This window comes from Acipenser ruthenus, chromosome 41 (assembly GCF_902713425.1).
Source record: "Acipenser ruthenus chromosome 41, fAciRut3.2 maternal haplotype, whole genome shotgun sequence".
Lineage (NCBI taxonomy): Eukaryota > Metazoa > Chordata > Actinopteri > Acipenseriformes > Acipenseridae > Acipenser > Acipenser ruthenus.
This window is the reverse complement of record NC_081229.1, coordinates 4167842-4192616: the sequence shown is the minus strand read 5'-3', so window position 1 is coordinate 4192616 and position 24775 is coordinate 4167842. Positions and strand designations below refer to the sequence as shown.

General features: G+C 36.1%; 2 protein-coding genes across 2 annotated transcripts; both read left to right on the top strand.

Annotated features, from left to right (window-relative positions):
* The first annotated feature begins 5947 nt into the window (after nt 1–5947).
* Nucleotides 5948–8698, top strand: LOC131709078 (tumor necrosis factor-like). The gene is made up of 4 exons (XM_059010883.1): nt 5948–6204; nt 6877–6919; nt 7118–7183; nt 7473–8698. The coding sequence occupies exons 1-4, from the start codon at nt 6022–6024 to the stop codon at nt 7883–7885; spliced, it is 705 nt and encodes a 234-aa protein (XP_058866866.1). The 5' UTR covers nt 5948–6021; the 3' UTR covers nt 7886–8698.
* A 9108-nt stretch (nt 8699–17806) lies between these two features.
* LOC117971660 (lymphotoxin-alpha-like) lies at nt 17807–21190 on the top strand. Its single transcript, XM_034919841.2, has 4 exons — nt 17807–18101; nt 19159–19213; nt 19332–19400; nt 19809–21190. The coding sequence occupies exons 1-4, from the start codon at nt 17904–17906 to the stop codon at nt 20264–20266; spliced, it is 780 nt and encodes a 259-aa protein (XP_034775732.2). The 5' UTR covers nt 17807–17903; the 3' UTR covers nt 20267–21190.
* Nucleotides 21191–24775: the final 3585 nt, after the last annotated feature.

Genomic DNA, 24775 nt, shown 5'->3' with positions numbered 1-24775 from the left:
ATAGAAAAACATTGCCACTGTTGTCTGTCTGCATTTCCATTAAAGTTCATTTGGTAAGGTAAGGACGGACAGATGGCGAGGGATACTGATTCCGTTGCGTTGCCCTACACATCCAAATGCCCTATATTACATTGCTGAGGTAACTGGAAAAAACAGACAGTTGCGTCAATCTCTCTCTCTCTCTCTCTCTCTCTCTCTCTCTCTCTCTCTCTCTCCCTCTCTCTCTGTTTATATATATATATATATATATATTTGTGTCAAAACCACGGTTCCCTTCTCTGTGTTTTCTGTCCCCTCCCCCTCCTAGCAACACTTCTTAAGAGATGTCAAACCACAATTTTGAAAAAGGGCTGTTCTCCTTCTCCCCTCCCCCTCACACGCTTGGTATGTTCCTTTGGTAACCCAATGGGGACTGGAGTGTACCACCTACCATTCTAGTGGAAATAAAGGGGGGGGGGTTCCCTTTTATACACTGCCCTTGCAGAGTAACCCAAAAGTATGTAGGCCCTGTGGTGTCAGAGACTCAAACTATCATTAGCTGTTTACATGCACTGGTAAAGTCGCTCTATTCATTTCAGTGGGAGATGTAACTTCACAGGCTGGAAGATCTTATTACTGCTGAATGAACTGAAGGGTGTCATGGAAAAACTCGATAACTCACATTTTTTACCTTTAGATAATCTATTAAGGTACACGATGTTGTATATATTTTTTCTGAAAACTGAATTAATTTGTGAGTTATCAAGTTTTTCCACCACATCTTTTTTTTTTCCAGAAAGTAGTTTTTGATGGTTCTACACACACACACACACACACACACACATACACACACACACACACACACATACACACACACACACACACATACACACACACATACACACACACACACACACACATACACACACACACACACACATATACACGCACACACACACACACACACACATAAACACACACACACACACATTCAAGACACAGTTATTTATTACTTATTTATTAAATATGTCAAAGTATAGTGACTATTTTGTACTGGTGGAAGGATACATTCAATCAAGATTTCTGTCATAATTGCAAGTCGCTCCAGACTGTGGGCTGGTATGTAAACAGTCACAATTATTAGGCAACAATGCACCATTTTCTTGTCTTATTAATTAAAACCACAACCACAAATATGATAAATATCCCATGATGTGTTTTCTATTTCAGTTTCTGCTCAGATAATTAGAGCTGTTTTTAACCACGTCCTAAAAGATAAATGTGTTCTGTAAAGAAAAACTTGATAACCCCCGTCATTTACTATTACCAACCAGATTGCCAAGTCAGATAGAATCTGAGAATTACGTTTGTCATCAAAACAAAATAAAAATAATTATCTTCATTAGAAATGTGGGATTACATTCTTTGGATTTATTAATTTCTGGATGGCTGGTTATTGCCTGTACATGATTTTTGTCCAGAAAGCAATTTAAAGGCTTAGTTTATCTTTCTGAGATCTGAACAGACCACAATGAAAGAAGAAACCAATGCCTAGCAACCTGAGCTTGTATGAGTAACTTTACATTAATGTTACTGCAGCTAACAAATAGTTCCATTAATCTTACCCATTTTACACTTCCATTAGACACATGGGTCTCAATTGTGCGGTTATTAAATAAACTCAGACATGTGTTTCCTTTTTAAAACATGGTCCCTGGTACTACAGCTATGGCCAAGAGTTTTGCATCAGCCTACAGAATGAACTAGTTTTGCTTCATAAAGTCAAATAAAACCTGCTGAATAATGTCATGTTAACATATTGAATTACCTACAGCTCTGTAGTTTTCCATATACTTAATGGAAAACTGACAAAAAAAATGAAATATGTGACATTTTGAAATCTTACATGAAATCCTGTACTGCCAATATGGCTTCTGCTAGACTTGCAGTATACTTTTGTAGCTTCTTTGATTGCATAATGTTAAATAAAATATCTAAATTATGTTCATATTATTATTATTATTATTATTATTATTATTATTATTATTATTATTATTATTATTATTATTATTTAATGATGTCTGAATCTTAAAATTCTGATGCAAAACTTTTGGCCATAGCTGAACACTAGGTTAAAGAAATGTTTGTAAGCCATGTCTCTCAGGATGTCCTTTCCTGTCTTACCTCCTTGGTCATTTCACTCCAGCAGTGTCTTCTGGGTCAAAACATGTAGCTGTCAGTCAATAGGGGAAGCAGATGATTGGTTATTTCTAGGAAATAAGCCAGTGAAGGGGTGGGGACAATGTCTCCGTCTTGGGGAAATGATCCAGGAAGTGCAAGCCAGTCTAAAAGTATGCTCTGCAAACAGAGATGTCTTTAACCCAGTGTAGAACCAGATTTCATGTGTTAAAAATGAAAAGATATATTCTTCTAAAATATGTGGTTCTTTTTAAACTGCATGTTTGAGACCCAAATATGAAATGCATTGTGTTATTTTGTTAGCTGCAATTTCAATACGAAAGACAGTAATAAGATATTAACATATACAAGATGCAAATAAAAACATTTCAACCTATAAATGCATTTGAAATTGGGGGAACCGGCTTTGCTTCTGTGGTACTTTTAACTAGAATGGAAACTTTAAATGTGTTTTAGGTTTTCTCAGCTAATATGCACCACACCCATATAGAATGGTTTACTCAGAGATGTGCATAATGCATCCTCTCCTGTGCTGTACCCTGCTTCCCTGTGATGAACCTTTTATATACTCCCCTGTGCTATACCATGCTCGTCTGAGCTGTTCCATGCTTCCCTTTATTACCCTCAGCTGTGTTTAACCTTGCTCTCCTGTGCTTTAACATAATCCCCAGTGCTTTCCCATGCTTCCCTGTGCACTCACTACTGTATGTTTCTCTCTTTGAATGACACATAGGATGTTTCTCAGAGATTCTATTTCTGTTCAGAGGTGATGAAAGACAGAATGACTCAGGAGTCTTCTCTTGAATCACAATGGAAAACTCCGAAGCGATCTCAAGCAAACTACTATATGACACCTTCTAATTATAGGGCAATGCTTTGACCGCTTCCTTTTTTTTACATGCATTAAATCCCTTGATTGCTACCCAGAATATTATATTTATTTAAAAGTGAATTGATTTTGTGGGTTGGTTTTGGAAGGAGTAGCGTGTGCTCTCTTTTCCTGCAGTGAGATAGCTGTTGCTTGGGTGCTGGTTTATTTAGGACGTTTGGTTTAAATATTTTATTTCTTTGTTTGTAAAGCATGAAAGTGTGTGAAAAGCGCTTGAACTGCAATCTTCCGTCTCCTGCCACTAGCCTCGACCGCAGCGCTACCCTTCCACACACTCAACAGCATTTAAACCTCTTCATTAAGCAATTTAAAAGCCATTTGGGAATAAATTTTCATTTCACCCGGAGGGCGCTGACGAACACACACAATCACCTGTTACAAAACTAGCAAATGCCACAGATTCAGCATGTAAACTTTTCTTTCTTCGATGCTACTGCGTGAATTTCAAATTTGAAGTGCTTGACACAATGGCCCATATCACCTTTAGTTAATTAAATTCCCCCTGCTGTAGCTGTCGTACCAGCGGATATCAACCAGATTGTGTAAAGATAAAAAAAAGAAACATTCTTAGAAACTGTTTCACACGATCTGCCTTCTCAACGGTTCAACTGTTTTTTGTATCTCATTTTGGAATCTTGCATTCCAAAGACAGAATATTCTTTCATTATATTGTTACTATTTAGCAAAACAAATAAAATACTTGAGAAGACTCTTTAATGCTTGTTTTTGAAGTGAGCTGGGGAAGTCTTTCGATGTTGCACAGGCTTCAGTGCCCAATGCTTCACCTATTGCCTCACTTCATAAAATAAGCTTTGAGGAGGCTTTTCATGTGTTTTTTGCTTTTTTGACCTACCAAAAAAACATCTCCTGGATAAGGGTATCTGCTAAAAAATAAATAATAATAATCTTTTGCATGGTGGCTTAACCTTCAGACTACCGTGCACAGATTTTACCTATAAATCGAAAGACATATTGTGGAGATCAACGGGACATATATGGTTCAAGGGTCTAACACAAATCTAACAACAGTTAAAAAAAAAACAGACGAAAACAGCTTGGACCCTAAATTAAGTATCCAGAACGAATCAATACGAGATACAAGCCAGGGAGGAGAGACATTTCCAAACTGCACTATTTTATTTGTATTTTTTTTTTACGGGGAAAGGGGTCAAGTCAACGTGAATTCGGTAGCCATTTCCAGTGTGTTTCCTGTGTTTATTGCATATACACCGATTTCATATACACACACACATACAAAAAAAACCCAAATAAAATCAAATACCACTAAAAATTCGGTGTCATGGGGGGTTTGTCCTGAACTAAAGAACATTAAATGATCGAATTAAAGAGTTAAAGACATTTCAGTCTAACGAACATCCTCTTATCCTGCTTAGGGACGTCTGTAGTCAGGACATTGACATACATTCCAGTTAACGCACGTACTCCCTCCACCCCCAAATCTAAAAATGGCACAGGGTCCACAGTGCGCAAATACAATTTTCTACACTCATACGAACAACCAAAAAGGGTGTCAAGTTTCCAGTGTGAGGTCTGTGGGTTTTTAATTAACCTCTTTAGATGTCTGTAAATTAAAACCACAATACCTTAACCAGTAAGTAGGGCTAAGAAGGTCATCGTGTGTTACACCAAACTACCCTGGGAATTTTTGCATCATCTAGTGGTGTGAATATTCTGTCTTTGGAATGTATGAGTGCAGCAGTGTGGAGTAGTGGTTAGGACTCTTGACCGGAGGGTCGTGGGTTCAATCCCAGGTGGGGGACACTGCTGCTGTACCCTTGAGCAAGATGCTTTACCTAGATTGCTCCAGTAAAAACCCAACTGTATAAATGGGTAATTGTATGTAAAAAAAATAATGTAATTGTACTGTAAAATAATATCTTGTAACAATTGTAAGTCGCCCTGAATAAGGAGGTCTGCTAAAAATAAACAATAATCCTTTGCATGGTGGCTTAACCTTCAGACTACCGTGCACATTTATACAGTGCTATATCAAAATTGCACTGTAAGAAAGAGGATTTCCGATGTGTCTTTTCTACATTTAAAATGTTTTTTTTTTTCTCAAGGTATTAAACAGATCTCTGGAAAATATTCCGCAGTTAAGCCATTTTGTTACCTTTTTTGGAGGGATATTTCATTTCCTACCTGTTAAATGCCCAACTATGTGTGATTCTCTTTATCTTATCTTGAAATATATGACAAACTAGGTGTAAGTATTTCACTGATAATATTGTAAAACAAAAACAAAAAAAAAATCCAAAACGATATCTGCAACCTAAAAGTGTGTCTGCACTATATTTATCGCATTTTTTATTTACAAATAAGTGCTGGGAGGTTTGTGGACGTCAGATAGAGAAACGTTTATTTTAGCTCCTTCTTCAGTTAATTACAATCAACTATGTTTTTAAATAAATTATTATTATTATTAATATTATTATTATATGGAAGAAAGAGCAACGAAACGGCTGAAAAATATTCTGAAAGCTGTATACATTATCTCAGCTATTTTTAGTGAATGATAGACGGTTCAGAAGTTATGAAATTTGGTAAAATGTGTGGGTCTTCCGTAGTTTTTTCTGCAGTGTTTCACTTTACATGTGCATGTTTAAGTGTCACCATTCTTAGTTTCACCCTCTATCCTCGACTGTCCCAAAACTTTCCCCTGCAGTGAAAACAAATTATCCAATATATTCACATAAAAATAAAGGAACTGCACATTTCCATAATTTCGAAGTTTGCTTTGATCTAAATGTGTTTCTCTCTGTGTGTATGAGTTTCCGTTATTCTGCTGCTCCGTCCTACACTGCTGACATCATCACACGGGTTTTCCCAAGAGGTACTTTTAAAAAGACGAGCTGAAAAATGAGAGAAGCACTTCACTCTTGAAACCCACTACTATCACACACATAACTCGAAGTAAGCTAGTCCCCGACGCCATGGACTCTCAGAAAACGACTCTCGACGTGGAGAATGGAAGCAAAGTGCTCTTAAGAGACACTCAACACAGAACCCGTGTAAATATGATGTGCGCTGTCTCGCTGCTTGGTCTCGCACTGGTCGGTACGCTGCTGTTCGCCGGACTTCACAATAGGGGGAGCTCTACCGGTGCCGACTCTCAGGTAACTTGTGGGCACTTGTACACTTTATATTAGTTTTTTGTTCTTCTTTTTCTTTTAATGACGTTTAGATGTAACAAATGTCGTAGAAAACGTAAAAAACGTAAAAAAGTAAAAAGTAAAGTTAATTCATATATATATATATATATATATATATATATATATATATATATATATATATATATATATATATATATATATATATATATATATATAAAATTATTATTATTAAATACCCCTTCACAAAACAACTTATTGTTAGCCAGTGATGTTTTTTTTGTTTGTTTTTTTCTGTTTTCAACTATTTTTTGTTAATATCATTTTATTAGTTGAACTTGCAGTTGTTATAACTAAAAATAGAGTTGTATGCAGGATATAACACCCATGATAACTATGCACCACCCTGTTACTTGTTACATCATGCGGTACTTAGCCTAGTATTGTAATAATCTATTACTTTATCAGAAGTCTACTTCCTTTGCAAACAGTGGAGTGAAAGGAGAAACACGTGTTTATAATAATAATAATAATAATAATAATAATAATAATAATAATAATAATAATAATAATAATAATAATAAAAATGCATTTTTTACAGTTATTAGTATACTTCAAATACCCACAGAAAACGTATCCCAGATTTACCAATGTAAATGTATCTTTGGTTTCTTATAGAATGATGAACTTTTGCGAGTCAAGGATGAATTGGAAGAGAATGGTAAGTGCATACGACTAAATTACTATTTTAAAAAAACACTAGCTAAGGTTTCAAGAAAAGTTGCTTTAATTTATTTACCCACGAGGGGGCGCTGGTTTACAAGCTGGGAATCAGAGAGACTACCAAATGTACTGAAATAAAATAATGTTGTGCATTTGCATTTATTTTATGGTCTCTTTTTTTCTCTTTCTCTTTCAGCTTTTAAGGTTCGAACACTAAAACAACTGGCGAGCAAGCCCAGCAAAGCAGCCGCACATTTAATAGGTAAGGTGGATTTTTATTTGTCTGCGTTATCAAAAAAAAAAACCCACAAAAAGGCCCACCAATGTAGGCCTAAGAAATAGCTCCCTCACCCAGGACTGGTCTTGAACTGTCCCCCCACTTACCTGTAATAAAGGCCCCTCCAGTCCAGGGCAGACTTGACTCATCAAAACAACTGGCACAGCCTTTCATTTACAACATTTTTACAGATAAATAAATAATTGAGAAAAGTTTGCTAGTCAGTCAGAAACTTGACATTGTAATTCATTGTTTGTTGTTACCGTTTTTGTAGCTGATGTTACAGACGACAAAAAAGCAGTGACGTGGCTGAATGACGTCGACCAAGCGTTTGCAAACGGGATTGAGAATACCGAAGACAAGATTGTGGTGCCCAGGAGCGGTCTCTACTTCGTGTACTCGCAGGTGTCGTTCAAGGGACAGTGTAAGAAAGGGCAGCCCGTATATCTGTCGCACAACATCGAGCGACTTGCCATGTCCTACACTGAAAAACGAAATCTCCTGAGCGCCTCAAAGACCGCGTGCGTAGAGACGCACGGGTCCTCGAAGGACATCTGGTATAAATCCATCTACCAAGGAGCCGTCTTTAAACTGGAAAAGGGCGACACGCTGTCCACCAAAACTGGAGGGGTTGACAAACTTGTAGTCGATGGGGGAAACTCTTTCTTTGGAGTTTTTGAGCTCTAAAAGAAATGTCTTGATATTATGATTACAAACGGTACATGAAGGTGTCAGGGACTATATATAATATACCTCTTGACAAAATGGGCTCAGGCAAGCGGTGTAATAATATCGGCTGTAATATTATACACACTGTATATGAGTTATAGTTGTATACATGTGGTATTTATATTATTTATTTATTTAAATTATATTGTTATTTATTAATGTCAGGTCTTTTTTTAGGTTTGTATATGCATGTATATTTGTTCTGTACGTGTGCAAGTCATTGAAGAATACTGTTACTGTACATCAGCATGGATATGAAGCTGTATATTTAATAATTTATAATACAACATGCAAACATAACCCCATTCAATTGGGTTACAGTATGCATGGTTGTATATTTATTTAATATTTTATTTAATATGGAATGCTAACAGAGGGTTAAAATCAATTTTCTATGCACATGAGCACTGGCCCCTATTATATAGTGCTGAATGTATATATAGAATAAATGTGTGGGCTCCTAGCTCCTTCCTGTGCTGTAGGTCAGATTTACTCCCATGGTCTGACCATATGCCCAACGTGTTGCTAGTGCTGTTAATTAACCAGAATGTGTTTCTGGTTAGCACTTCTTCAAGAACAAACACTAAAATGCTCGTCTGCATCTTGTGTTAAAAAAACAAATGTAAGAGAAACATGTGTATAATGAAGTTGTACTTTTGTAAGCTATATAAGAACATAGAAAACACTGTTCTTTCCTAATACATGCTGGATGTGTATTACGTAGCTTATTTATTTATTTTCTAATGCCTATTGGTTTGAGATGTATGTATGTTGACTGCAAATGAATCAATAAAAAAATATTTTTGAAACAAAAAGCCTTTTTTATCTTGTGATCTGGATATTCATAGACACCTACAAATATTGGTGTACTCCCTTCAGCTTACTCACTAAACATCTTGCAACCTTGAAGTTTAATATTATTTTTTTCTTAGCAGATGCCCTTATCCAGGGCAACTTACAATTGGTGCAAGATACCACATTATTTTTAAATACAATTTCCCATTTATACAGTCAGGTTTTTACTGGAGCAATCTAGGTAAAGAACCTTGCTCAAGGGTACAACAGCAGCGTCCCCCATCTGGGATTGAACCCACGACCCTCTGGTCAAGAGTCCAGAGCCCTAACCACTACTCCACACTGCTGCCCTACTTATGAGTATTTTTTCCCCTTTTACTAAATACTTTGTATACCTCTACATTTAATTTTCCAATTGTCTTTTTTTTTTAAATATGCTTTTTAATGCTCAAGTAATACCCCAAAATGATATTTATTATTAGGAATATAGAGCGACTAGGTGGTGCATGCAGTTGTTCCCAAAGAGGCTCACTAAATATCTTGGTAGCTCTGAATCGATAATCATCTCCTCTTAACGAATAATCCATCCCACAAGTGCAGGGGTACCCCCGATATTATCTATTTACTACCAACTGAGACACCTGCTTTCCATTTTACACCCAGAACATTTATTACTGCAATGGTGAGTGCCCATAATGATAACGTATTGGATTTTGTACTGGTCTTTGCCTAAGTTCAGAAGCTGCTCTTCAGTTTGCGTTGTCTGCCATTGACATAATATGTAACATAGACTAGATCAGCAAGAGCGGGTTTGCATTTATCAGCACCAGCGCCCTCTAGTGCACAGCTAAATATTGCCAGGGGTACAAAAGGAAACTTTATTAAAAGTAGCTGATCACTATTATTATTATTTATTTCTTAGCAGACGCCCTTATCCAGGGCGACTTACAATTGTTACAAGATATCGCATTATTTTTACATACAATTACATTATTTTTACATACAATTACCCATTTATACAGTTGGGTTTTTTTTTTTTACTGGAGCAATCTAGGTAAAGTACCTTGCTCAAGGGTACAGCAGCAGTGTCCCCCACCTGGGATTGAACCCACAACCCTCCGGTCAAGAGTTCAGAGCCCTAACCGCTACTGGCTCTAACTTCTCTACGTTGTGACTAATATAGCCTGTGTTACATATGTCTTTGACAGGCATCTACAACTGAAGAGCAGCTTCTGAACTTAGGTAAAAGCGCCTTAACACCTAGACTCTTATATAATTTAATATGTTGGTAGCCCGAAAATGTGTTAGTCTGGCGAAGATTTTGGGGAGACATCAACACCATCATCAAAGCTGTAACAGACTTCAATGAAAGTGCATCAAAGCTTTACCTTTGTTATAATGATATGGTATGCTTAACAAAATAGACATGGAACAGCATTATATTTTGTAGATTTATTCAGCTCTTATTATCATAATTAACCCTGTAATGCCCATTTCTGTATCACATATGACACAATGCATAGCCACCCCTCTACATTATTATTTTTCAAATTCAGCCTCACAAGCCAAAATATTTCATATGCAGTATATTATTGTGTTGCCGGACAGGAAAAAAAAAAAGTTTATACAAGAAAAGTAATCTAGTTACATAAATGAAGTAGATTTTCCCATTAAAAAAAATGCTTGGGCATTACAGGGTTAAGCTAATCAGTTGAACCATAATACAATTGATTTAGCCTGTCCTTTAATATGCAGTGTATGAAATATCATTTTATGATAATTCCAGCTGATTTAGGCAGCGCTGATAACACAATGTAATGTATCAAAGAAAAAAAGGTTACATAGATTACAATTGGCTATTTGATAGTTACGGATGATCCACTGCAGAGCAACTTTTCAGTTCTTAGTTTTCAGTCCCCTTACTTTCCCATTAATTGTAAATGCTTATTATTGCATTGCTCACATGTATGTGTGTGTGCTTTTGTAGAAGTCTGTGATAATGTGCTTAGATGATGAGTTCAGGAGCTGATTGTATGTAACACAGGCTAGATCAGCCAAGGTGTCTTTATATTAGTAAGTGCCAGTGCCATCTAGTGCATAGCTAGTGCATTGCCAGCAACCCTACAGAAAACATTACCCAAAGTGGTCACTAGAGGGTGCTAGCACACACTTCTACAAACACACTCTGTCTTATCTAGTCTAGCTTATATATATATATATATATATAGAGAGAGAGAGAGAGAGAGAGAGAGAGAGAGAGAGAGAGAGAGAGAGAGAGAGAGAGAGAGAGCTATGACAGGCAACTAGAGCAGAAAAGGGGATCCTGAACAAAAAATCAATATTTGAGTAACTGCAATAATGACTGATACCTTATAAAAAGGTGGGGAGATTTAAAAAAAAAAAAAAGCCATATTGAAGCTACTTCCTCTTTAATATTAGCTGATCACAGCGTTTAACATTTGAATGGCGTTTTGTACACCAGCTCTACACAGTGCTGACACTGTAATGTTTTTAACAGCAGTCACAGGCTTCTCGATCTAGCAAGTGAAAGCATAAAAACACACAGTACAGTCGAACCTCAGGGTTACAAACACCGAACTTACAAACTGACCGGTCAACCGAACACCCCACTTTCAACCGGAAGTATACAATCACACAACCCTGCGTGCCATGCAACCAGACAGACACTCCTATAATCGGTGTGCTGGCCATGAAGAAGGTAAAATTACTGGACCAGCAAATGTGTCCCGACAAAGGCGAGGTAGATTTCAACGGACAGTCTTACTTGGAACATTTTAGTTTTTTCAAGCCAAAGGAGGATGAATGACTGAGCAACAGAACTGTTTAAGATAAAATAAAATCAAGCAATACATTATCTGTATTTTCCTGGCCGTTGTGTTTTTACTGCAGTTACAATGTCAACTTACATTTAGCCCTTTTTCATTTATAGCACTGTTTTAAAATCTAGAGAACCATACCAATAAGAGTATTGCATCACTGTGCTGTTTCCTTGTGTTATTCACCAGATTGAGGGTGTAGACAGCAGACACGTTTATTAAAATCACTGAAAACTCATTTTCCGGTATTATGGACATTTCAGACTTACGAACAACCTCCATTCCAAAGGGGTTTATAACTCTGAGGTTCTGTTGTATTTGAGTAAATGCAATGAAACCCACTCAGAAAGCTGCTTGTTCATTAAGCTGATCTTTGCCCCTATTGATTACTATATCAGAACAAAGCTCTCTGTTGCTGTAATGATCTGGTCTGTGTGAAAAGTGGAAATGTTTGATTTATGGAAGTTAGTCAATGTGCAGGTTCAATTCCTGTTTCTATGAGGTTCCTTTTTTATTGAATGTCTGGATTTTTTTTCTAACCATCACATGGTTAGATGGGGGAATTTATTAAGTTTCATAGGCATTCTAAGATTCGGTTTCTGTAGAAAAATACAGTGCTCTTTTGCTTGTTATCACTAGATTGTCTGGCCAAAATACAATGGTCAATCAATGGGGACACACTCCTGATACTGTTGGACCACTCCAAGTTACATTCTCTCACTGAATAGCTAGTTTTGCACTGAATAGTTAGCTTTGAAAGTTTACATGCAAGTAAAGTACTCTGAAATGTGCAAATATACAGTTTGTATTACAATCTGTTGTACATGAACAGTATAGTAGACTATGTATTGAATAAAAAAACAGTAATGAATGCAATTGTAATCCATGCAATAACTAGTACTATATTTGAGTTTCACAGCTAAACAGGTATATATTTTTTTGTAAAAGTACCTCTGTGTTTTCAACTGGTTATTGGTGAATTCCTAATAAATTCAACTGCATTTATTGTCTCCATTTTTACTCTTCTATTTGAAATAACTTTTAGATATAGTTTGTATTAAGGATGTAAATCTATGTTTAACCGAGTGAACATTTTAAAACTTGTTTACTGTTTAAACGGTCATATTCAATGAAGAAGTCAACTTGATGTACAGTATTGTGTAAATGCATCAGAACACCTCATTTCTTCTGTGGTTTGTTGTGCAGATGAAATCAGACCACAGAACTAAATATTTTGGAAAATTGTCAAAATAGGCAAATTAGAGATTGTCTAATTTACCGTAAAAATCAATGTATAAGTTGCACCGGTGTAGAAGTTGCCCCCCCCCCCTTTTTGAGACAACAATTTCAGGAAAAAGCCTATAGGTCACACCGGTATATAAGTCGCTCCCCCTTTTTAGGACCCCCTAAAAATACCTAGAAAATAGACTTATACAAAGGTTTTTACAGTATTTGATGACTTTAATAGGCCACACATGCAGTTGATTTAAAATAGTAAGAGAAAAGGAACACAGAGCCACAAATGGTAAAGTGTATGATACTTTTTAGAAGTTGTTTAAGATGCCTAATTAAAGCACAAAGTGGTCTAACATTTTCACACACGAGTGCCTATTGCTTCTATATCACTGATTACTGACCGGAAATTGAAATTCTCACACCCAGAGGTTTTCTTGCGGGTAGGTCTATAGAGTATATCAATGACAAATCTTGAGGTGTTCTAATAAATATGTTTACTACTGTAGTATTCATTGTCATATTTATATTTTGCTTCTGTATTTATTGACATTGATTTTCACTTGATGTACAGTATTCAATTACAGTGGTTTAAAAATGATACTAGAAATGAGGGAACAAATGTGAACTCAAGAATCTAATGAAACAGGACATTTCAGGGTAAACATACTATGCCGTTTAGGATTGTTATAATTGTGTTAATGCTCAATGGTTGCTTTCAGTTGCGTTCAAAAGCTGCTCTTCAGTTTTACAATTACAATGCATTTACCAGCAAGGACTGAAGAATAGCAGGGAACCCTCTTTACCCAAAAAGCCATGCATTGAGGCGCCAGACAGGGAAAGTGGAAAGGGAACAGCTGCCACTAGCAAACAAGGAACTCTAGTTAATCACTGATACAAAACAACATTCACTGCTAATAAGAAGAATATTTTCATCTGTACAGACCAAATATCTGCTGTACAAGAAAAAAAAATCTTATTTATTTTCTGCATAAAAAGAACCAAATTACTTCCATGACTCCATGACCATGAATTTATATATTATATATACCCGTTATAATTTTTTTTAATATGCTTGACCATACTTCTTAGTGCTTTACAGTGCTTTACCATAAACCTGTCTTGTTTATTTATTTATTTATTTATTTATTTATTTTACCAGAATTATTAACTATTCCCGCACATGCCTCCTTTTCCAACCCCGTCTTCTGAAAAGACTCCTTAAAACTGAATTTCTAAAGTGAGTTGGGTCAGAACATAAATACTGGGCATGTGCAGCAGTAATTCCAGTCCCTCTGAAACTCTGATTTCCTACTGAGAGTTCCCCATTAGCCAGCTGACAGCTGCCATGGTTGCAGAGTGGAAATTGCAGTATCAGCACATCCATAGTGTTTTTTGTCTAAAACCACCTAGAGAGACCCAGTGGTTGAAAAGGGATTTCTTAGTGCTATAGTTAGTAAGCTTTGGTTAATAATGATTTAAGCTGAATAATAGAGAATAATGGAGAGATAGCATACACAAGTGATAGTTTATTCAATGTACAAAGAGGTCTTCAGAGCAGATAAAATCCAAGACAAAGTCCAGTTTGTTAAGGACTTTAAGTTTATCAGTTTTACCAGGCTTATCTGATGGTTACCTTTTGCTACCACATTTCATAGTGTTAAGTGTGTGAATCTAGTATATGTCTACGGTATACTATGCATTTACCATAGTTCACCCTTGTTTGCCATGTTTATTAATATGCTTTTCCATACTTCGCTATTCTTTACAATGCTTCTATGCTTCACTATGCCCTCGCTATACTGTATTGCACTTTGCTATGCTTTTATTATGGTAAACGTCTATGAAGGTTGGAATTCAGTCATAATTGCTATGTGGACCTTTTGTGTCTTCATCCAAACTGTACTGTGTCATTTCATCACAAGATAACAGGATTTGGAATCCCAATGAAAACGAATGGCAGAGAAATTTCTCTTGTGATAGAATAGGGTAATAAATAGGTTTTATAAAGTCTTTAACATCATCAAAAAGAATAAAGGACAAAATCTCAAAGCAGTTTCCCCTGTCACGTCAGTACAGCATGTCAACACCAGCAACGTCAACCTTTGACAAACTCAAAGTTGTTTTTCACAGTGGTCAAATGCTTTGAAAGTTTTTGAGATATTCCTGAATGCTCTCATCGGTAAAACTGGATAAGGAAATGAAACTTCAACCTCCAGCACATGTCAGTGAAATTAAAGTCAACTTCCTTAGGGGCCTTTTAGTTATTGAATTGGTTCACCCTTTATTAGATGTAACTATCACTATGGCCAAAAGATTTGTATCACCTAGAATTTTAGGATTGAGACATAATTAAAATAACAACTATATGAACATAGATCTTTAATCAAAGAAACTACAAAATGATATCGCAAAAGTCTACCGGAAGCCATAATAGAAATACAGTATTTCATGTTAGATTTTCGAAATGTCACATTTTTCAATTGTTGTCAGTATGTGGAAAACTACAAAGCGGTATGTAATTCAGTATGTTAACGGAAAATTATTCAGCAGGTTTTATTTGAATTTATAAACAAAATCTGCAAAAAAGCCGCCCATAGCTGTAGACCTTGTCTTGATCTTAGCTATAGTATATAAGAACTTGGCAGCTTGCTCACTATTTTTATTATTATTATTATTATTGTATACCTGTCCCTAATATCAGCCTTCACATTGCGTGGTATAGACTCCACAAGGTGTTGGAAGGTGCTGTTTATTCCAATCACGTAATCATATTTCACACCAATGGTGCAAAGCGGTAGGCAGAGGATTGTGATGATGAATCTTTCAAGTTTGTGATAATTACTGTGTAATACATGGAAATCGCCTTGTTGTCTGGTATATTTACATGGTAACACCAAGTACAGGTAATTCCCCTGTAATTACACACTTATTCCACCAAGAGTTACCACATAACAGCAGGAACCACAGAGTCGCCCATACATTTATTAACATGTTATTACATAGTAATCTAAAGAGCTCCCCATTTAGATATGCTATACAACTGTTTTTTTTTTATTTAATTTTGTTAGTTAGTTAAACAGATATACAGCAGAAATACACTTATTTTAACTTACTGTATATGCCCAATATCAGATTTATGGAAACATATTACATAACAAAGCAACAAAGCATTCTAGCTTATTTATTGTTAAACAGGGGTATTCTTCTGTTTAACTACCAAGAATACAGTACTAGTTAGCTTTAACCGATTAAAAGAAAAAGTGATCTGCTTACAGTAAGCACTAAAATAAATAAAAGCTAGTTTCATTAACACCTCAAATCAGTTTCAAAATGATGTGTGTGTCTGGTGACACAGCAGCTCTCCTGCAGAGCTCAATGTAAAAGTTCTTATTGAATGCTTTGGGTTAGATAGACTATTCCTTCAATCCCATATCATACACACTTTATACTATATGTGATTGATAAACCAGGGCTGGCCAACCCATCGTGTATGATTTTTAGAAGTGGAGTATCCTATCCCTTAGTGGGTTTGAAAAGACTTCAAAGCTGAATACAAATGATTCTTTATTACTAGTACCGCTAAGATCACTGTTTGCTTACTAGCGGGGGTCTGCTTCTGAAAAGACTCCTAGCATCTGAATTTCTGAAGTGAGGTTGCAGAAATGTCCACTGAGATATAACTGCAATTACTGTCCGCTCTGCAGCTGTGGTAGCTGTCAGCTGGTAAATGGAAAATTACAAACTCTAAAACAAATTGTTGCAACTGTGAGTTGGTAAATTGTCTTTACAATTTTTTTTTTCACATCAGAAATACATTTAGGTGTCTTTTCAGAATCAGCCCCCATTGGTTAAATGCAGGGACATTGTTGCTGGAATAATAAGCATAAACATGGATCAATTAAGTAAGTCAGGAAAACTAATAATTCATTTGTTGTTTACTTCATATTCATAACTGATGTATGTATGTATGTATGTATGTATGAATTTATTTTCATTTTTAGTTAATAACCAAGGTATAATAAAAGGCCAAGCAGAATCAGATACTTACAATATCCTTCGTTACACTAATGTTGAGAGAAACGTTTGTCTACTTGACTTTTTTTCACTGTTATTGGCGTTGTATTGCAATTTACATGTATATTCTGTTTTGCCAAGTTATGTTATTTAACCATGTGTACAAAATATGTTTTTTTTGTTCCATAACGTTATTTGCAGCTATGTTAACATAAGTTACCAAAACAAATAATAATAATAATAATAATAATAATAATAATAATAATAATAATAATAATAATAATAATAATAATAATAATAATTTACACATTGTTGTTCTTTTTTAGACAAAGTATAGCATATACTCATTACAGAGAGCTACTATTGTGTGTTAATAAAAACATAATAATGCTCTGCCTTAAATCTATCTACCAAGAGATTTAGTGAGCCTCTTTGGGAACAACTGCCCTAGTTGTTCTATTTTTTTTTTAAAAAAAAAAGACAATTGGAAAATTAAATGTCGAGGTATACGAAAGGTATTTAGTAAGTAAGGGGGTCTGTGGGATAAAAGGGGAAAAATAGTTTTGATTAGAGCAGCAGTGTTGAATTGTGGTTAGGGCTCTGGACTTCTGACCAGAGGGTTGTGGGTTCAATCCCAGGTGGGGGACACTGCTGCTGTACCCTTGAGCAAGGTACTTTACCTAGATTGCTCCGGTAAAAACCCAACTGTATAAATGGGTAATTGTATGTAGAAATAATGTGATATCTTGTAACAATTGTAAGTACATTGAAATACTATATAGTATTTAAATGTACTTACAATTGTATATAAATGTTGGGGTACCCGGGTAGAGAACCCAGAATCCCGAATTGGACATGATGTATTTTCTTTTCCATAGAAACTCTAAGCAAGAGTGGAAACTAAAGGAACGCTATCAGGGAAAGTACCTGGTGCCAAGGCGGAAGTTCCATTCTGCAAAACTAAAAGGCTCTGCTTATAAAAGGCTTGTCTCTTTAGACAAGGCTCATAACAGAGTATCCAGTCTCACAATAAAACGGACTCTTTAAAAAATAAACAACAACCGAATAAAAGCAGCCAGTGCACATAAATTAAAATGGAGAAAACGCTAGCTTGTGACTCGTCTCTCGCTCTGGACATTGAAAACAGGGGTCTCATAGTGGTGAGAGAAACGTCGAAGAAATCGGACCGGTGTTGGAAACGGATTAGCTTGCTTTCTTTTCTGCTCCTGACTGCAGCCACATTTGTTTTAGCGATGATGTACTTTGGCGTTATACCTTCAAAAATTGAACAGGTAAGAAACTTTCTATCGTCTTAATTTAGAAAACTTTGTGCAAATATTATATTATATCTCAATTCACCTTTTTTGTTGCTTATGATATTTTGTTAAAGGAAGGTTGTTTATATTTTAAATGTTATTACTGCTTTCTTTTCACCGCACATTAAATAACACGTCAATTGAGGAATGCAATTAAAATACAGTACCATAGGAGCAGTGTATGGCATTTGTTTGTAAGAAATGACATTTCGTATTTCACATTTGAATAGGAATTATATGAAGAAAATAGTAAATATCACCGAAAGTCAACCGAAATAAGTCACTCGTCTCTTCGATTGATTTTAAATATATTCTAAACACAACATGCCTTACATCTATCAAGGAAATATATGTAAAGAATACAGCTCGGCTAAATATGTGTTTTTATAACAGCAGCCTATAGTCTATGTTTGAATTTGAATATACAGTATGTATTTATATAGATGTTAATAAAGGGATATTATCAGCAAGGTGCAACGGTATAACAGAAGTGAAACTTGCAGTGTACTAAATACTAATACTAATCAATACAAATACAATACAAATAAATAAACAAACAAACACACACACAAAAAAAAAAAACCTGTACTTACACGAATGGGGCATCTAGCGTAGAACAAACCAGCAATAAGATGAAGGAATTACATTTTAATAATAGTTTTCAATCCTTATGCCGTGAGCACTGTAGCAGCTGGCTTGTTTGTATTTAGTTTATGGCTATCAGGATGGTAGATACACTAAAATAAGCCAACATCTCTCTATATTGTCACAACTGAAACGAAAGTCGGCTTTCTTTTGGTGTGGTTTATTTTTTTAGATTTTTAAATGCCTTACTTCAATAGTTCACCATTGTATAATACACGTCATGCAAATCATGTTTCACTTTGCAAAACGACCAGGCTATTTGCAGACTTTTGCAAAGCATGGCTGTGTTGTGACCTGGTATCTATCAGCTCGTGTGGTCTTTGTGGTTGGCTTGTGTTTTCCTTTGAAAGCTACCAACTAACTAACGATAATCTTCTTACCTTATCAGACAAACACAGTTGCTTCTACAACACCAGAAAGCTTCACAGAGACGGTGAATGAAAGTGAGTAGTCTTTTTTTATATTCTTTCTTTCTTTCTTTCTTTCTTTCTTTCTTTCTTTCTTTCTTTCTTTCTTTCTTTCTTTGCCTCTACTAACAGACGTTGTCATTTTTCCTTACAGACATGCCTGCCCAACTGAAACAGGTATCAGACAAAAAAGAAGCAGGAAAACCAGCAGCACATTTGATTGGTAAGTACCTCCACAACACAATTCTCTGAATCCCTTCCCACTGTCAAACGTCCAGAGCTCTTGTCTTTTCCTGGCTTTGAAAAGTGCTGGGACTAACAGTTTCCCCCATTCCATTCAAATCATGTTCCAATGTAAACCTGTCAGTGCTGTCAACCCCACCTGCTCTGTACACTGTGTGAGCAGCACACACATTGTCACATGATTTGAATGGAATGAGGAAGTACTTTCAGTCCCTAAGAGAAATTCCAGACAAGCCAACTAAAGGCAGCCTGAGAGAAAAAGATAACAACTGTATATGGAAGCAGCAGAACATCTCAAAATGATTGCAAACACCATGTAATAGCAGTTCACATTTGGAGCTAGCATTTAATAACACCCTAACCCCAATTATTTCATCTCTCCCCACAGCAGCTGATTTATCCAAGGACCGCACTAAGCTGTCCTGGCTCAGCAACGCCAACCAAGCTTTCCTTGAGAAAGGCATGCGATTAGAGAATGAGCAGGAGCTGGTGATCCCTGCAGAAGGGCTGTACTTCATTTACGCTCAGGTAGTGTTCAAGGGGAAGGGCTCTTCGGAGGGCAAGGGCGCCTCAGACCTGTCGAACGGCTGCAGCGGCCATGGCTCCTCCACCAATATTCTCTCGCTGTCGGTGGAGAGGTGGTCAGACTCCTATCCCAAGTACGAGCCAATCCTGAGCACCTCACGCTCCCTCTGCCTGCAGAAGAACCAGGGGGGTGTGTGGACCGTGCCCCTGTACCAGGGAGCCTTGTTCAAGCTAAATCAGGGAGACAAGCTGAAAGTGAAAGCCAGCCCCCTCACTTTGATTAATGACAGCAAGACCTTTTTTGGGGCTTTTGCGATTTAGATCAGATCTCTTGTCATATATGCTGAGAGAGTGTGATCATGGTTTGAATCCCGCTGGCACTGTGTTTGACTGGGGCGCAGCATTGGCACTTGAGTTCAGTGCGGTTCAATCCCCCTTTTCTTGGCTTTATTTATTTTAAAAGCATCTTGATTAATGGATGCACACACAATGAATTCCCTTTAACTCATTTTAACTCAGAATGCTGTAACTGCAGCCTGTTTTTGTATGAGCTGAACTCACCGTACTGATCAATGACTCTCATTGCAATGTTTACACTACTAAAAAGAAAGAGAGCTATATTTATAGAAAAAAAAGCAAATGTATTTTTTTTTAAAGAATTGATTGTGAATGTTATTATTATTATTGTTATTATTATTATTATTATTATTATTATTATTATTATTATTATTATTATTATTATTATTTTGATGTTACTATTTTTGGTTACTCCACAGTATAAATTAATACAGTTATACTTTTTTAAAAAAAGAAATAACATATATTATTTACACTTTGGAGTGAAAAAAAGTAAAATATATTATTTATTTTTAACTCAAATCTACACATTTCTTTTAACTAACACGATTTGCTAGTGTTTATCTGGAGTCGTTGATCTGGAGTTGTTTCTCTCAATACATTCAAATATTGAACTTTTGTAGTCTCGCTACTGCCCCCTATCTACCAAAGCTGTTTACTTCAGGCAAAGATTCGGAAACAGTTTCACCTCTAGCAGCACATTGATTATAGTATCAATCTTATGGTCGATTGCTCTGCCTTAAATCAGTTCTCAGTCCCCATGGGGAGAAACTTGTATATTAAAGGGAAAAAAAAACGAATTAAAAAAACTAATTTCAACATTCCTTAAATGGAACTTTCAAGTTTCACATTAAGATTGGAAAAAAAAAAAAAACTGCAGTAAACAGCTTTGAGGGGGCATAGTCTCATATTGAGACAATGTCAAAAATATTTTATATTAAAATATTGTAAGAAAACCAATACTTGTCTGATTTTCGGCCTATTTAATGTTATTGTATTTTTTTTATTTATTTATTTATTTATTTATTTATTATTTATGTATTTATTTATTTATACTTTGTATACATTGTGTTCATTAAATTAAAAAAAATACAAAAATTGAAAACAAAATATTTCTTCTGTATTTTATTTTTAATTATGTTTGTTCGTCTACGGGTGTGTGTTGGAAGTCCGAACTGAATAAGCTTTATATCATGCAACTTTTAAAAGAGTGCTAATCAAGACTTTAAAATCCATACTGTCAAATTTGCTCGGTAACTTTGGATTTCCCTAGGCTTTTTCCATGATTATACTATGCATTTATCATACTGTGCTTTACTACACCTCTCTGGACTTTAAAAGTATTACCTATGCTTTACCACGCTTTGACTATACATTATTCACCTAGCTATGCTTTCACTGTAAACTTTTATAAGGCTCTGATTTTAACTCTAGCAACATTAGCACCGCCCCTCCCCCTCAGGCTAAAATCAATTTTCCTACCTTTCAGAATGAAATGCTTACTAAGGAAGATGGTTCACCCTTAGGGGTCGTCCAAAATTCTCATAATTTTCTGAAAGCGTACAAAGCCTTTGCTGGGGGGTGGGGAGTAGTGGGCACTGCCTGCGTTTTGATCAAAGAATGAGAACTCTTTTATCAAACTTGAAACATTCACAGTCAGTCCTGTAATAGTACTGCAGCCACCACTTTTGTCAGAGTTTGTGATATTTTGCATTGGGTTGAGAACACATGATTCCTTCACACTCCTTCACCTTAGAAAGGCGATGAAGCGTCAATTCTGTTTGTAGGCCTACTAGCCAATTACCTATTGTTCTAACTGGGTCTACAAGAATACAACTCCATCCGACACAGTATTTTTTAATATAAATGGAATACACATATAGATGTTGGGGGACCATTTGACTCTGCGTACACTAGGACGGTTAAGGGCAGTTCAGGCTTTTCAACTCGCATTGCAATGCATGCTGGTAAGTTTGCTCTGTCTCGGGTACCTTTCACAGCTGGATTACACTTACCAGGATGCATTGGAGTGTGCATGGAGTCATATGGTAACCTTACCCCCATAAAAGTAATAAATATAACTGTCCTTAAAATGTCTCTCGGTGGATAGGATCACATGAAAAATACGTAAAGCCAAGTGCTCCCTGGTCTCCGCGCACAGACTGTGATCAAGGAACAAAAATGTTTTTTTTTCTTTGCTACACACACACACAAATAAATAATGCAGTTAAAGATTACAGTCCTCTAGCGAGCAGTCAGTCATGCGGAGGAAAAGATTCTTATCTGATGCTCAGATTCTGCAACGGGCACAAGAACCCTGCACTGATATAGAACAGCACTTCCTGTTTGTGCACAGTAAACATGCACGATACACTAAACCAATCCAAAGCGTCTATTGTTAGTATTGCCAAAATTAGAATTTTAATTTTTGGTTTTGAAAATATAGAACATGCTTTGGATGTCATCATTTTTCAATATGTTTTTTTTTTGGAGGGGGGATCTTGAAAAATAACACCGTGTATAATTTTGGACAAACCCTTGATGGAACCACTATGGTGTATATTTGCAGAAATTAACTTGTTTATTTTTACATTCAGATTTTTTTTTCCCATCAAATCCTATGTAAGCCCACTTGTGCAATTTTGTTCATTTTAAAGTATTTTGTTTCTTTGAACACTATCCTTTTTTAATATGCATCACATCTCATAGTGCTAAACAGGGGTTCTATTGTAAAACAAATGTACCAGACCTTATAATTAAGGAAGAGGGATAGCGTTTTTTTTTTTTTTTTTTTTTTGGTTTCTAGACCTGATGACTGTTTTACAGTAGCTTCCATATATGATTCATGTTCTTGCCTGCTTGCAGATCAGGGTTTCATGTTGGTGTGGGTTGCTGCATGCCGGCCAAGCTGTTTTAACATGCTCTTCAGGTTTCAACACTACAGTGGCGGGCCCACAAGTGATGAATAGGAGTGACGTCACTTTGCTTGTTAAGACTAGCGCTAGATTTTCTTTTTTTTTGGAGTTTTGCCATTGGCGTTCTAAAAAAACTAGTAATTATCTTACTCCTAGACATTTCATCCTACATTATATATTTACAGCACACTTTTGTCATTAAATTCATGGAACAAGAAAATGTTTCTTTTGTTATACATGTTATGTACATAGAGTTGTTTCTTTGCAACAAGAACACACCCACCCACACACAAACACACACACACACACTCACACACACACACACACACACACACACACACACACTCACACCCACACACACACACACACACACTCACACCCCCCCACACACACACACACACACTCACTCACACCCACACCCACACCCACACACACACACACACACACACACACACACACACACACACACACACATAAAGACTCTCACAATTGATTGGTTCATATCAGCCAATATAGCCTCTGATAGTAATAGTAATAGTAATAATTTGTTTCTGGACCCTTGTCTTTTAAACATAACAAGCAACGATCTTTAACACAAGAGAATGCAGAGTAATGCCGCTAATGGATTTCAAAACCTTTGTTCAACTGTTGAAGCATGCCTGTGCCTCTTGGAATGGGGAATTCTTTTTTACATTTTTCTGGGCATGATCCAATGATTTCAACACGGATTGCTAAACAAACATGAGGCAAGTCATTGAAGTCGGCATGTGACCACAACAAAAATGTTACATCATGAAGGATATGTAAATAGTGGTGGGGTTTCTCAAACATTATCACAATGTGAAGATTACATTTCAAACCTCCTACAGGCTCAGCATTCCATTGGATAGATCTGTGCATTGTGATGTCACCATGCACAGATCTATTTTTGAAGCAATGGGATCCATTGTTCTGTTTACTGTATATATTGTTTTCATTTTATTTCTACGCAGACGTATATTATTTTCAAATACTGTCATATTAAATTTAAAATATTCTATTCTAAAATATTTATAAATGCATTGTAGCAGTGATGAAAACAAACTTCAAAATGCATCTGTTTAAAGCAGACTGATATTATACTAGCTTAAAGGAAAGCTGTTTATTTATTTCTCAGCAGACACCCTTATCCAAGGCAACTTACAATTGTTACAAGATTATTTTTACATACAATTATCCATTTATACAGTTGGGTTTTTACTAGAGCAATCTAGGTAAAGTACAATGCTCAAGGGTGCAGCAGCAGTGTCCCCCCCACCTGGGATTGAACCCACGACCCTCCAGTCAAGAGTCCAGAGCCCTAACCACCACCCCACACTGCTTTAAGATACTTAAAATGTTGCGTCACACCCATTGATTTCATAATCATTTTCACCCAGCAGTTTATGGAAAATAATTGTTGTTGCTTATTTGTCGCTGATAATAGTTTTTTAGACACTAGTCACCACTTACTGTACAGGTTTTCCAGAGTTAACATTTAAACTGACAGGTTTACTACATGCAGGGCAAGTTTAGAAGG